Below are 14,617 nucleotides of genomic sequence, written 5' to 3' on the forward strand. Positions count from 1 at the left end.
ATGAAAAATTAGACGGAAATTCAATTTAGAATCTAATTGAATTTGGGTTGTTTGATATTTAAAGAAATAATTATTTTTTCCAAAAAAAAGAAAAAGGTTTTGGTTAGTATCGTAGTTTAATACAAATCCAAAGGCAAAATGTTGTGGGCAGGCAAAAGCGGCACCGTTAGTCCGATTGGGGGTGTTAAAGGGGCCCACAGCACTGGTAACTGGAGTCCTCTGTCTCAACTTATATTATATAGCTGGAATTTCTCTCACTCTTCCCTTTCAATTTTCTTTTTCCACCCTCAATTTCCATCTTCATTATCATCATCAACATCTGTATAATTCCATTTTCTTGTTTTGTGAACACAGAGAGAGAAACGTTTCGCAAAAGCAAAAGTAATTCCACCAACTTTCTCATCAGGCAAGCCTATCTATCTATCTATCTATCTAGCTATCTATGACCCTTTTTCTCTTTTTTATTATATGACATGTTAATTCAATCCAGGCTTTGTAACCGTGTTCCGTAGAACTGTCTTTGTTGTTTTCATGAATCACAACACATAAAAGATGATTGTAATATTTTTTTTTCTGGGTTCTGTTTCTTGTGTGTGTTGAAGTTTGTAGATAGCATGTATATGATCTTTGTTTCGTAAATATATATATTTTTTGAATTGAAGATATAGAGATCTTTGTTTCATATTGATAATGATGAATATTCTTGGGTAATTCTTTGTTTTTGGTGAATGGATTGTTATAAGAGATCAGATGTAATTCACCTTTTGTAAATATGTTTTGTTGGAAGCCTCCACAGAATGATCAGGATCGGTTCATCTTCCTAGCTGTATATATTTGATCAATTTTGTCTTCTCATTTTCCTTTCTAATCTTTTTATTTTTATTTTTATTTTTATTTTTTTCTCTTCTCTATGAAGAAAAATTAGCATGCAAAAAAAGAAATCAAAAGGAGTGAGTATAGTTTTGGATCATCAGTAGAAGGCCAAGATCATTTGAGACAGTTGATCATCTAAGCTAAGGAGTCAAATCTTGCTCTTATTATTAATTGCAGATTTCCAGCTGTTACTCATTTTAAAAAAGAATTTTCTTATTTAGTTATCATTTTGTTATTTTAAATGAGGATGGTTGGTGGAAATCTTACTTGAAAGCCGTTTAGATCTGGAAAAGCGTAATAAATTTTGAATTTATTAAAATATTAAAGTTTCTTCTGCATGCACCTACTTGGGCTTCAGTTACTTTTTATAAAAAAATATATTTTTATAGCTCTATTAAAATTTGTTTGATTTTTCTGTATTTATAGCTATATTAGTATTAATAGCACCAAAAGAAAAAAAAAAAAATGAAGCTCTTTGGGTCCTATAGGAGCAGTTCTAGTGCTACAATAAAAGACACAACTTATGTCATAATTTACTCACAATTTGTGCCACAACTCACGCATGTAACGAGTTGTAACACAAGTTGTCTTTTGAATAAAAACAGCATAATAAAATTTAAATATTAAATAAAATAACTGAGAAGCATAGGGATAATAATAAATTTCAGAATTTAGCCAAAAAAAGAAAAGAAAAAAAAAAAGTTAGTAGAAGATCTATCTCATTGATCTATTGTTTGTACTTTTATGCGCTAAAGTAAAGTTAAGTTGAATAGTTGATAATTTTCTACATTAGCAGACCTACCCCTCCTTTTTCTCCATTTGATGAGCTTATTTGCTTTTTATAGTTTGTCTTTATATAAAATAATAATAGAGGAGTAGATGGTAATTGTGGGCTTTCATAAAAATAAGAAAGCTAACAGCTATGGGCGGTGTAGATTTGATCTGTCCACCTATGAAATGATTTTCAAAAATTCAGAAAGACCTAAAGTGATGGGGTGCCTAATTTTTGTTAGTGGGGCCCATCCACCTTGCTACTTTTTTTTTTTTTTGGTGTAATTGCAAAGCTTTTATTGTAACATTTGTAAGCAAGGTTTTATTCTAGTAGTAATTCTTGTGTTACACCAAAAAGCATAACTTTGGCCATAACTCGTCCATGTAGTGAGTTGTAGTTGGTGAAGGGTGATGGTGAATTCATGTGAGGACATCCTTACTAGCTAAAGTTGTGCCTTTTAGTGTGTTACTAGAATTTTTCTTATTCTAGTAAAATTCTGTTGGATCCAACTTCAGCATTTAGTGGGTCAAGACAGACCTCGGAATTGATATATATATATATATATATATAAATTAAAAAAAAAAAAAAAAAAAAAACCTAATAGCGAAATAGTATTACTGAAGTGAAGATTATAAAATAAATTTCACCCAAAAAAATATAAAAAAATTTGTACTAGTGAAGCTTACAAAGTGAGATCTGAAGGCCAGATTTTATTAGATTGGATGCATAGTTAGGTAAAAACAAAAAATTAGGGGCCACAAAGGTATTGGTTCCACATGATAGCATCATATGATCGTGTGAATTTGGATCATGTGGTTTTGGTTCTGCAAGCATTTGATTTAAGTATCTATTTGCATGTGCCGAAAAATTTATGTAATATATACATTATTTATCTTTTGTTTTTTTTCCTTCTAGCTGTGGGGATGTAATATATATATATATATATTTTTTTTTTGGGATATATTAGCCTTGGTCTCTCTTTTTATTTATTTTTTTAATTTTATTTGAGGAACTATTAGCCTTGATCTCTTAGGTATACTTTATTGACCAACTTACATTTTATACTGGTTAATTAACACCTTTATAAAATCTATCTCTCTTTCTTTTTTTTCTTTTTTTCTTTTTTCTTTTTTTTTTTTTTCTAAATACACATCAAATTTTACTCTGAACTTATATTTTAGTAGATAAGATATACCAACGCACACTTGTATTGATGTTTCTTGGAATGCCTACACCACCAACCAGTTATGGTTTATTGATTTGTTGGTTTTATTGGTCATGGTTATAATCGGCTTCCATTTTTTTTTTTTTTAAAAGAAAATCTTTAACGACAAATTTGCACAAATATTTAGCGCCGGAACATAGAGAACTTTACAACTTGGCCCAAAAAAATTTAGTAAATATTTTAGGCCATCATTTTAGGCATTTACAATAATTGTCAAAAAAATAAATATGGGTGAGATCCCATTGATATTGAAAGCTGTAAAATTTTTTTGTTAAAGATATTATTTGACTAAAACTACACATGAATGCTCATCGGTCTTCATACAGTGAACTGAAGTAGGATAATTTCAAACATATTTGAAGCTAAATTTTTTCTAAAAATTTCTCAGCTCTACCAACTGGTGATAGAGCTGAGAATAAATATTGTTCCATGCACAAAGTAAATAATAATTATAATAACTGTTTGTCACTTTTAAATGAATTTATCACTTTTTATTCACTATTTACAAGTAAACACAAGAATAATTGAGGCAAAAGCCGTGTATTACTAGAATTTATGCGAGAGCTAAACATACCAAATTACTCTAAAACAATGTATTTCTAAATAAAAGAAAGAATTTATAGTGGGAGTTTGTGGTGGTGCCAGACAAAAGAGAAACAACCTGGTAAAGCAGTAATACAAGTGGCGCCTAGGAATAGAATGAGAGAAAAACAATAGTGACTTATTATTATAGTACGACGCTGCTGCTGCTGCGGGGTTCCCATGATTAATTTGGATGGTACATGACTTGGGAATCTCTTTTGACGTGGTTTGTCGGCGCACTTCCTAGTTTTTGCACAAACACGATTATGTCCTTGTCGTTATATAATTTTTTTTTTTATAAAAAAAACAGTGGTAGTAACAGAAAAAATTTCATAATTTTTATTACAATACATCACATGATGAGTTATGAGTGACAGAGGTAAGGACTCATCATTTGATCTCACTATTCATAGTTTGTCATGTAATAAGTTGTGACAATAGTTATAGAATTTTTTGTATTCCTAACATTAGTTATGAGGGACGGAGATGACACAAAGCAACTTCTATGTTCTACTATCTTCTAATAAACTTGAAAAAATTACAGAGGCACCCTTGACTGTCTGTTTTTTTACTTACCCTCTCCCCCCTCTTTATTTATTTTTTATTTTTATTTTATTTTTGTCTATGGTAGAAATAGAGTCCTTTTTCACTTTTATAATACACCAATTATCATTTGCCAACTCAAAAATTATAAAATTTTATTGTTTTTGTTGCATTTTGCTCAGTGTACTGGGACTAAGTTTTTTTCTTTTCTTTTTTTTCTTTTTTTCTTTTTTTTGGATAAAATGTACTGGGACTTAGTTGATCTCTGTAATGTTGACTAAACAATGCCAATGTAGTATGTACTATGGTTAGAGAAAATTGACCAATTTGATTGATGATTTGATATCTCATTTATACTCCCACCCAAATAAATAAGAGAATGAAAACAATATAATCTTTAAAACTTATTTTCTTTTTCTTTTCATTCCGTTCTATTCCATTTCCTCCTAATCTTAACCGCTCTCCCAAACATTTTGTTACATTCCTAACGTGTTTCTTGCTTTTAATCTATACCTAACGGAATAATGAAATTATTATTAAAATCACAGAGAAGCAGGTACTGCAGTTTGGTTTTTATTTATTTTTTGATATGGAAGAAGGGACACAAGTGAGTCTAGAAGTTCCGGTCACGAAGGCTGTCGAGGAAGCTGTAATTAATGCTGATCCCATTAAGGTAACTTATATATGCTGTGACTGTAAATGTTTCTTTTTGTGAGATCAGATCACACTAAGACTAAATAACATAGATTAATAAAAACAAACCAACAAAGCCACAATTGATATAAATATAGTGAAATTCCTGTAATATGTTATATATTCAAAATAATATTGTTATTGGATGCCCTGCAACCTTTGAATGCATGTAATTGAAGGAAATGCAAAGAAAATTCTGCTTACTTCTTATTAATGTATGATTAAAAAATATCTGCCACTTCATAACCAAGGAAACTGTAAATTTCTGCGTATTGTGCACTGACATAAGCATGTACTTCACAAAATCTGTGTTTCTGAATTCTTGAATTATTAATTACCTGAATAGTCTGCAAATGATTCTGAACTAATATTAACATGTCTACTGTACTTCTTGTCATCCATTACCTTCTAATATAACTTTTCAACATCTATTGATCTTATAGAAAATTCTTGTTTTCATTCTTAAAATTTCTCAAAACTATACTTGATACTTTTGTCACTTCCATTATAATCATGAACTTCTCGATATGTTGGGCATTGAGAAGAATATTGTTACTATGCATATACCAAATCATGGGATAGGGATCTATGGGCCATACATTTGAATTAGTTTATTTCATTTTCTGGATCATTTGAAAAGCAATAAACTAGCTTCCTACCGGAGCTATTACAGTTAATGATTGCAGCCTCACCTGAAGCTAATGTGATTGAATATAGGTCACTTGATAAAAAAAAAATCAATTATTGCCAGCAGGGAATGCATTATTTGTAATGTTTGGTAGTTGAGATTGACTCTGATGATCTTGTTTAGGTAACAAATGGAGACTTGCCTCAACTAGGAAAAGAAGGAAAGAAAGAAGAGGAAGAAACTGATGGAGAATTCATAAAAGTTGAGAAGGAATCTATAGATGTGAAAGATGCTTTACATACCAGCGTAACAGCATCTGTAGAGGACAACAAGCTGTCTGCCATTGAAAGAAGCTCAAGCAATTCGAGCAGAGAAATATTAGAATCCCAAGAGAAGATGAGAGAACTTGAGTTTGAATTGGAAAGACTAGCTGGAGTATTAAAGCATTCTGAATCTGAGAACTCTCAGCTGAAGGATGAGATTTCAGTGACAAAAGAGAAGTTGCTGGAAAGTGGAAAGAAATGTGCAGAGCTTGAACTCAGTCACAAGAAATTGCAAGAGCAAATTATAGAGGCTGAGGAGAGACACAGTGCACAGCTTAATGCTTTGCAAGAGTCATTGCAAGCTCATGAAGCAAAAAGCAAAGACCTGATTGAGGTGAAGGAAGCATTTGATGGTCTCAACCTTGAGCTTGAGAGCTCAAGAAAGAGGATGCAGGAGTTGGAGCATGAGCTGCAATCTTCTGCAGGAGATGCACGAAAGTTTGAGGAGCTGCATAAACAAAGTGGTTTACATGCTGAATCCGAGACACTGAGAGCATTGGAGTTTGAGAGATTGCTTGAAGTTGCAAAACTGAGTGCAAAAGAAATGGAGGATCAGATGGCTTCCCTACAAGAAGAACTCAAGGGACTCTATGAAAAGATTGCTGAAAATCAGAAGGTTGAAGAAGCACTTAACACTACTGCAGCAGAGCTTTCTGCTGTTCAAGAGGAATTGACGCTTTCAAAATCCCAAGCGCTGGACATGGAGCAGAAACTTTCTTTAAAAGAAGATCTTATAAGTGAACTGGCCCAGGAACTGGACTTGAGAAAGGCTTCAGAATCCAAGGTGAAGGAAGATATCTCCTCACTTGAAAATGTTTTAGCCTCAACTAAAGAAGATCTTCAAGCAAAGATTTTGGAATTGGAAGAAATCGAATTGAAACTACAGGAAGAAGCGAACACAAGGGAATTGGTTAACAATGCATTGAAAACCCAGGAAGCACAAGTCTCAGTTGTACAGGAGGAATTGTCTAGTGTACTTAAAGAAAAAGATGTGCTTCAAGCTGCTGCGAAAGATCTCAGTATTTCTCTAAAACAGGCGGAAGAGATTCGGATCCAGCTTGAGGAAAAATTGAGGGTTTCAGATGAGAATTTCTGTAAGTCAGATTCTCTTCTGTCTCAAGCTTTGTCAAACAATTCAGAGCTTGAACAGAAGTTGAGGTCTCTGGAAGAGCTTCATAATGAATCTGGAGCTGCAGCAGCAACTGCAACTCAAAAGAATCTCGAGCTTGAGGACATAATCCAGGCTTCAAATGCATCAGCAGAAGAGGCAAAATCGCAACTGAGAGAGCTTGAGACACGATTTATAGCAGCAGAACAGAAGAATGTGGAGCTTGAGCAACAGTTGAATTTTGCAGAACAAAAGAACAGTGACACTGAGAGAGAACTAAAAGGACTTTCTGAGAAAATCTCTGAACTTAATACTACATTGGGAGTGATTGAGGAAGCAAAAGTTCATCTGAATGATCAAATGCAGGAATACAAGGAAAAGATAAACCAGTTGGAATCAGCCCTAAACCAGTCCTCATCACGAAATTCAGAGCTTGAGGAGGAGTTGAAGATTGCTATGGGAAAATGCGCTGAGCATGAGGATCGGGCCAATATGAACCATCAGCGCAGCCGTGAACTAGAAGATTTGATCCAAATATCCCATTCAAAAGTGGATGATTCTAGTAAAAAGGTAAGTGAGTTAGAGTTGTTACTCAAAGCAGAGAAGTATAGAATTCAGGAACTTGAAGAACAGATAAGCACATTAGAAAAGAAAAGTGAAGATGCAGAAGTAGATTCCAAGAAATACTCTGACAAGGTATCAGAACTTGAATCAGAAATTGAGGCATTCCAGGCTAGAGCATCAAGCCTTGAAATTGCACTGCAAACAGCCAACGAAAAGGAAATGGAGTTGACAGAGTCCTTGAATATCGCAACAGATGAGAAGAGAAGGCTAGAAGATGCATTAAACAGTTCTGGTGAGAAGCTTGCTCGAGCAGAAAATCTGTTAGAGGTCTTGAGGAACGAATTAAACCTGACACAAGAGAAGTTGTCAAGCATTGAAGATGATCTTAAGGCTGCTGGAATGAGAGAGAGTGAGGTAATGGGGAAGCTTAAATCTGCAGAGGAGCAACTAGAGCAACAAGGAAGAGTGATAGAGCAAACTACCTCAAGAAACTCAGAGCTTGAGTTGTTACATGAATCCCTAGCAAGGGATTCTGATAGTAAACTCCAGGAAGCTATAGCAAACTTCACCAACAGGGATTCTGAGGCAAAATCTTTGTTTGAGAAATTGAAGATTCTTGAAGACCAAATAAGCATTTATGAAGAGCAGGTAGCTGAAGCTGCAGTAAAGTCTGCATCTTTGAAGGAAGAATTAGATCAGGCTTTATTGAAATTGGCTTCTGTAGAAAGCATAAATGAAGAACTCAGAGGGCAGATCTTGGAAGCAGAAAATAAAGCTTCTCAGTCTTTCTCAGAAAATGAGCTATTAGTTGAGACCAATCTTCAGCTCAAAAGCAAGGTTGATGAACTCCAGGAGTCACTAAGCTCTGCTCGTTCCGAGAAGGAAGCCACTTCTCAGCAACTTGTTTCTCACAGTAACACTATTGCTGAGTTAACAGAGCAGCACTCAAGAGCCTTTGAACTACATTCTGCAGCTGAGGCTCGCATTGTGGAAGCAGAAAGAAAGTTAGAAGAATCCATGCGCAGATTCAATCACAGAGATTCAGAAGCCAAAGATTTGAGTGAGAAGCTAAGTGCTCTAGAAAGCCAGATAAAAGTTTATGAAGAACTTTCCCAACAAGCATCTGAGTCTGCCGAAGCCCAAAAAATTGAGCTGGAAGAGACTCTCCTAAAGTTGAAGCATGTAGAAAGCATTGTTGAGGAACTGCAAAATAAGTCAAGTGACTTCGAAAAAGAGAATGGAGGGCTGGCTGAGGCAAATATGAAGCTTACTCAGGAAGTGGCCATGTATGAATCTAAACTGAGTGATTTACAGGCAAAATTGTCTGCAGCCCTTGCTGAGAAGGACGAAACAGTTGAAGAGCTTAACTCTTCGAAGAAGGCCATAGAAGATTTGACACAGCAGCTTGCTTCTGAAGGACAGAAACTACAATCTCAGGTTTGGAGAAAAGTATTATAGATTTCTTGGTGTCTGTTTGGCATCAAATTATAAACTCAGCTTTTAGGTTTTAGCTTTCATATACAGCTTTTTAAAAGTCCATTTTTTTTTTCTAACTTTTTCACAGTACAAGTATACTTTAACATACTTTTAACAAAAAACTAAATAGTCTGGTAAAAAATGATATGAATATTTCTTTGTCCCAGATTTTTTTAATAAAGTATATTTGAATGCTACAGATATCTTCAGTAATGGAAGAGAACAACCTGCTCACTGAAACATATCAAAATGCCAAGAAGGAACTTGAGTCTGTGATTTTGCAGCTTGAACAACGGCTGAAGGAGCAGAATGCAAAAGAAGATGCTTTAAGAAGCGATATTGAAAATCTCAAGGCTGAGATTGCTGAGAAGCCTGTGTTGCAAACTCGCCTCAAGGAACTTGAGGAACAATTGGTGAAAAATGAAAATCAACTGAAAGAAGAGGTATTCCACTAAAGTCTCAATAATTGCAAGAACTATGAATCCCCAAATAAGCCCTCATATTCTCTTTTGTTTCTCCTTTTTCATTTTGTGTGTGTGTGTGGAGTTAAAAATCCAATTGAACTTACGAGATCAATATGATGGCTGTAGGTTCAAAGCATTCAGCTGGCGGCTGCTGGAAAAGAGGCAGAATTGCTTTCAAAATTGGATGACCATGCACATAAAGTCCATGATAGAGATTTGTTACATGAAAAAGTGCTAGAACTACAGAAAGAGTTACAACTTGCTCAGAGCACCAGTGTGGAACAGGTTAGGCACTAGTTATAATTTTATGTCAAGTACAACGTTGCCAAAATAATTTCAAAAACAATGCTTACTTTTATCATTGACGTAAGACATAATGCAAGAATAGTCCATTCTAGGAGCAACTATGTATTAGATCTCTTTTAAAATATATATATATATATGTGTGTGTGTGTGTGTGTGTGTGTTTTTACCAGAATCCTGATTCTCTTTTTTTAGATCTTTAATCACTTACATTATGGAGCTGCAATCTGATATAAAAAATTCTTTTTCTTGTAATGTTATTTGTTTGATTTTCCAAACAACCAGAAAGGAAAGGATTCTCAAAAGGAGTTGGAAAGAGAAGCAGCCCTGAAGCATTCTCTTGAAGAGCTTGAAGCAAAGAACAAAGAAATCTTGCTTCTAGATAAGCAAGTCACAGAGCTTGAGCAGAAATTGCAGCTGGCTGATGCTAAACTGTCACAAAAGGTCAGTTTGTCTTCCACAAAATCTCCCACATGAAAACAGCATGTTTGTAGTATCATTTCTAAATGAATATTGACATATTTGATCTATACAATGAGAATTTTTATTTGGGGTTTAAAGTTTTCATAACATTTAATGAAGTTTTAGTAAATTATATATGGAATCAACAATTCTAAAGGAATTTAATATTTTTTTATCTAACTAAATGTAGTAGTAAAGTCAGTAATTTGTTTATTTATTAACATAAGAAAACCTAACAAACCTAACCTAAATATTATTTTACCTAAGTCTTGTCCTTATAAAGCTGGAAAAGGGAAATGATAACTAACATTGAATAAATTCTCTTCATCTATTCAGAGATATAAACTGAAAATGTGTTCTGTATCATAGCAAAAATGTGTTTGCATTTCTATACCACATTGTATTAACATTTCTTCAAAACAAAACTCTTATAGTTTGTGTCAAGATGAATTGATTCTTGTAATGTTGGAAACAAAAATCATAGTCAAGGTTGGAACCAGTTGCATTAGTTACTTAAGAAACAAACTGTCACTATCAAGAAGAAGAAATCCTTTTGTTCCACTGATTTTTGGTTGCCTTTATTATTTGGTGGCCTTCCATTTTTATTTATTTCCCTGACAACGATGTGCACGAAATTCCAGCTTTTAACGTTCAACTTTAGAACTTATTGACTATTCAAATTCAACTGTGATATCTGTTTCTTTAATGTGTCCATAGGAAACACATCCATTCTAGCTACTATCCAGTTCCACTCCTAGGAACAATAATTCCAGTGTATTCTAATAACTGAGCTAAGTCCCACTGATATTTAAATTGTGTTACAGGGAGATGGGGGTAGTCCAGCTGAACACAAGGAAGGATTGGAGGTCAAATCCAGGGACATTGGATCAGCCATTTCCACACCATCTAAAAGGAAGAGCAAGAAAAAGTCAGAAACAACTTCTGCTCAAACCTTGTCTTCTTCGGAGACACACACTCAAACTTCTGAGGTTCCTCCTCTCATGAACTTTAAGTTTATCTTGGGAGTAGCTCTGGTCTCTGTGATCATTGGCGTAATTCTTGGGAAACGATATTAGCTTCAGTATTTTGTGGATTTTGGTTTTGGTTTTGATCTTTTTTTTTTTTTAATTTTTACCTTTGATATAAATTATCCAGAGTAGATTTTGAAAGCATTGTTTGTACGCTTTCATGATTAGGTCTTGGGGTTGATCAGGGAATTCGTTTTCATTTATATCCCTTGCCCATTTGCAAAGCAAAATTACAGTTCATGTTTTATTCAAGTTTGTATTTAATTTATTGATTGGGTTGCAAATACTTTGTGATTATGTAAAGTATTTATTTGATGCCAATGGTTGAATTTCTTTCCACCATAAATAAGAGATGGTTTGTGTCTTTGTGAAGCCACAGGATCAATCCCCATTTGGATGGGTGAGTTTTATTTATCTATAAAAGTTGGTGTCAACTAGAATAATCTCCAGCAGTTTTTGAGATTTCGTTTACTGGTAAAAGCTTTTGTGTGAACCTTAAGGAAGCTTCTCTGTGAAAGATTGATGGCTTATGAAGCTCTGGCTGAAGCTGTGGATGTCATTTGCTAAAAGTAAAATAATGCTTCACCCATCAATGCAGCACAAGGTGCAAGAAGCAATGTGAAGTCTCAACGTACAATTAGAGACTACCTCAAAGGGAATAGGGACTCAAGAAAATTTCCTCTGAAATTCTTATTACTAGTTTTAGACCCATGCTTTGCACTGGTTTCATAAAATTGACACATAGAACTGCGTATCTATACAAGTTCCTCTCTAAAAAAAGATGTGGGAGTGATCTTCCACAAAACTTTTGGACATAAAAACTCTTGTTCATAGGTTTTGAAAATTCCTAATTTTTGGATAGGAAGATAATAAATAGGGTAAATTGCAAAGTACACCCCTGAAATTAGGGGTTGCTAGAATTTTACACCTTGAAGTTTGGTTTCATTAGCAAAACTCTACCCTTTGTTACTTTAGACTGTTAAGTGACACGTTGATATGTTGATGTGTCTATTTTTTACTAAATCAGCAATAAAACGACATTGTTTCACTTAAAACAAAAAGAAGAGTTGGCATAGAGTTGTTTCACCCAAACTGAAAACACAAAACACTGGTGCCAGTATGACACCGTTTCAGTAGCTCCTATTCCCAAATTAAAACCCCACAAACGGACAAACCCCAAAAACCTAGATCATAACTCATTACCCATCCAACTAAGTTTATGATCTCTGAGTCCTCTAATCTCTCTTTCTCTCTCAATTTATCTATACTATAGGTTGATGATGATGAACATTTATTAATTTTTCTTTCTCTAGAAGAATTGGAATTTGATGGGTTTTGTATATGTGTGTTTTGCTAGCCAGGGCTTTGGTGATTGGATAGGAAGAGAAAGGACAAGTGCAGATTGATTAGAGGGGTGCACATTACCTTAAGAATGGTTGGATTGGGGGTTATGTCAATGTGGCTATGATTATGCTTATGCTAAGTGTGCACGCCAAAGATGAGGCTATTGGGCTGAGATCTCACTTGGGCTCACAATTTATTTGTATAGTGGGTTTGGATTTCCTACTTTGGGTAGTTCTTGACACAGAGACTCAATGAGATCACTTTTTTTTTCTCTCTACATTGATGCCCTCTCCCTTCACTTTCCTTCTACTCTTTGTTCCTTTCTCTCTTTTCTCAAAACCTTCCAACCCCCTCCTCTTCTCCAACTTCTCTTATTTATAGCATTTCGATTAGTGGGGTGCTATGATTAATTTTGCAGTTAGTGTAATGTGAGGTCCAATATCATCAGCCATAAGTGGGTGGTTAGGTAGGAGTGGGATGAAGTGAGAGTGGCTTTGGAACTTGTCTCCCACTCCAACAAACATGTTCGACTACGACGCTTTTGGGTACTACCGGGCACATTAGTGATGGGATGTTTGGACGTTATTCTTCCCTTATTGTCCAGTAATGGTCCCTCGAGCAAAGATTGAGCGATGAAACACGGGCTTACAATCCGTGTGGGCCTAGGCTGGGATCCTAGGTAAAGGGAGATGGGAACCATGGGCCTCACTGTTACGTTAGAACTTAGGGCCCAAATGTGCCTGGGCATCACAAGTCCATACACTAAGCTAAGTGAAGCTTTGTCAATTGCAATTTGTTCCAATTCTCTTTTCTGTCTCGTTTCTTTCTTTTGCTTCGGGGTCTTTTTCCATTTTTCATGTTAAAAGGAAAATGAAAAAATGGAGGAAAAATCTCACCTAACTGTCTTCTTTTGCAAATTTCTTTGAGTTTTACAGCAATGCTAGATGGGTTTTGATCTGGGTTCATGGGTCTGCTTTGCTACTATCAGGTTCACGGGGTTTGTGGGGTTTTGATTTGGTAATAGATTGAGTTGCTGAAATAGTGTTGTACTAGTACTAGTGCTTTTTGTTTTCAGTTTGGGTTAAACAACTCTATGCCAGCTCTTCTTTTTGTTTTAAATGAAACAACTTATTTGACAAAAAATAAACACATCAGCACACTAATGTATTACTAAATAGTCTTTTTTTTTTCTTTTCTTTTTTTGGAGAAGAAAGACTAAGCCATTTTATTAAATTGTATTCGAAAAATTAGATGGAACCAAAAAAAAAAAAAAACTAGTAGAATAGACTTCATCCATACTTTTAAAGGAAAAGTAAGGGTCATCAAATAGCCCACGGCCCACAGCTCGATCCAGAAACCCGACGGCCCATTAGGCTAATGGGCGGCCCGGCCCGTTGTTATTGAGCCCTATGGGTAGCTCACTAGCCCAGTGGGTTAGGCCGTGGACTAGTTTTTATGCCCATGGGTACCCGGTGGGCTAGCCCAGTAGCCCAACTTGTTGCCCAACTCATTGGCCTAACCCGTTGGCCCAGCCCAATAACTCATAATTTTTTTTTTTTTTTTTGATAAGTCAATAACTCATAATTCATAAAAAAAATATATATAGAAAGTGTATGAAGGATTGATCCTGAGATATTATAAATGAATTTCTTAAGAGAACTCCTTCAACCACTAAGATACTCAAAGCAATTGTGCTAAACTTAGTTTACTAAATATATATTTTTCTAGTAGTCTAGCAAATTTGAATTAACCATTTGACATTTTTTTTATTAAATATAAAAATAAAAAACTATTTAAAGCCTTAATAAAAAAAAAAATTAAATAGGTTTCCATCAACAAAACAAAAAATTAAATAGATTTGACTGTAAAAAAATTTGTAATTAAGTATAAATTCTTTAATTCTTTCATTTAAAAAAATAGATTGATTATTCCTTTATAAAAAATTGATTCTTTCCTTATAAAAATAATAAAATAATATGCTAACGCAAGCCTATGGGTAGCCTATTAGGCCCAACCCGATAGTCCACCTCGCTAAAGACCAAATGGGCATTGCCCATGGGCAGGGTCATAGGCTAAGGTTTTCTCTTTCGGCCCAACCTGACCCGGCCCATTAACTAGTTAATAGCTCATAATGCCCAACCCATTATGCCCATAAAAAAAAAAAAAAAAAAAAAAAAAAGCCAGTAGAACAGACTCCATCCATGACCCTTAAAGGAAAAGATAATCTTG

The 14,617-nt window shown here is 34.6% G+C and overlaps 1 protein-coding gene across 1 annotated transcript; it reads left to right on the forward strand.

The window, feature by feature from the left end:
• Window positions 1–249: 249 nt before the first annotated feature.
• Window positions 250–11,416, forward strand: LOC112030937 (uncharacterized). The gene is made up of 7 exons (XM_065762777.1): window positions 250–406; window positions 4,544–4,668; window positions 5,500–8,748; window positions 8,988–9,230; window positions 9,378–9,536; window positions 9,840–9,998; window positions 10,841–11,416. The coding sequence occupies exons 2-7, from the start codon at window positions 4,585–4,587 to the stop codon at window positions 11,090–11,092; spliced, it is 4,146 nt and encodes a 1,381-aa protein (XP_065618849.1). The 5' UTR covers window positions 250–406; window positions 4,544–4,584; the 3' UTR covers window positions 11,093–11,416.
• Window positions 11,417–14,617: the final 3,201 nt, after the last annotated feature.

The sequence above is a fragment of the Quercus suber genome, unplaced genomic scaffold, assembly GCF_002906115.3.
Source record: "Quercus suber isolate HL8 unplaced genomic scaffold, Cork oak 2.0 scaffold_473, whole genome shotgun sequence".
Classification (NCBI taxonomy): domain Eukaryota; kingdom Viridiplantae; phylum Streptophyta; class Magnoliopsida; order Fagales; family Fagaceae; genus Quercus; species Quercus suber.

What these genes read in the sequence shown, in the direction of transcription:
- LOC112030937 (XM_065762777.1), top strand. Translation starts at nt 4,585, where the DNA reads ATGGAAGAAGGGACACAAGTGAGTCTAGAAGTTCCGGTCACGAAGGCT. An exon ending in TTAATGCTGATCCCATTAAG is followed by an intron (nt 4,669 to 5,499) that starts GTAACTTATATA and finishes GATCTTGTTTAG; the next exon opens with GTAACAAATGGAGACTTGCC. An exon ending in AAAATCAACTGAAAGAAGAG is followed by an intron (nt 9,231 to 9,377) that starts GTATTCCACTAA and finishes TGATGGCTGTAG; the next exon opens with GTTCAAAGCATTCAGCTGGC.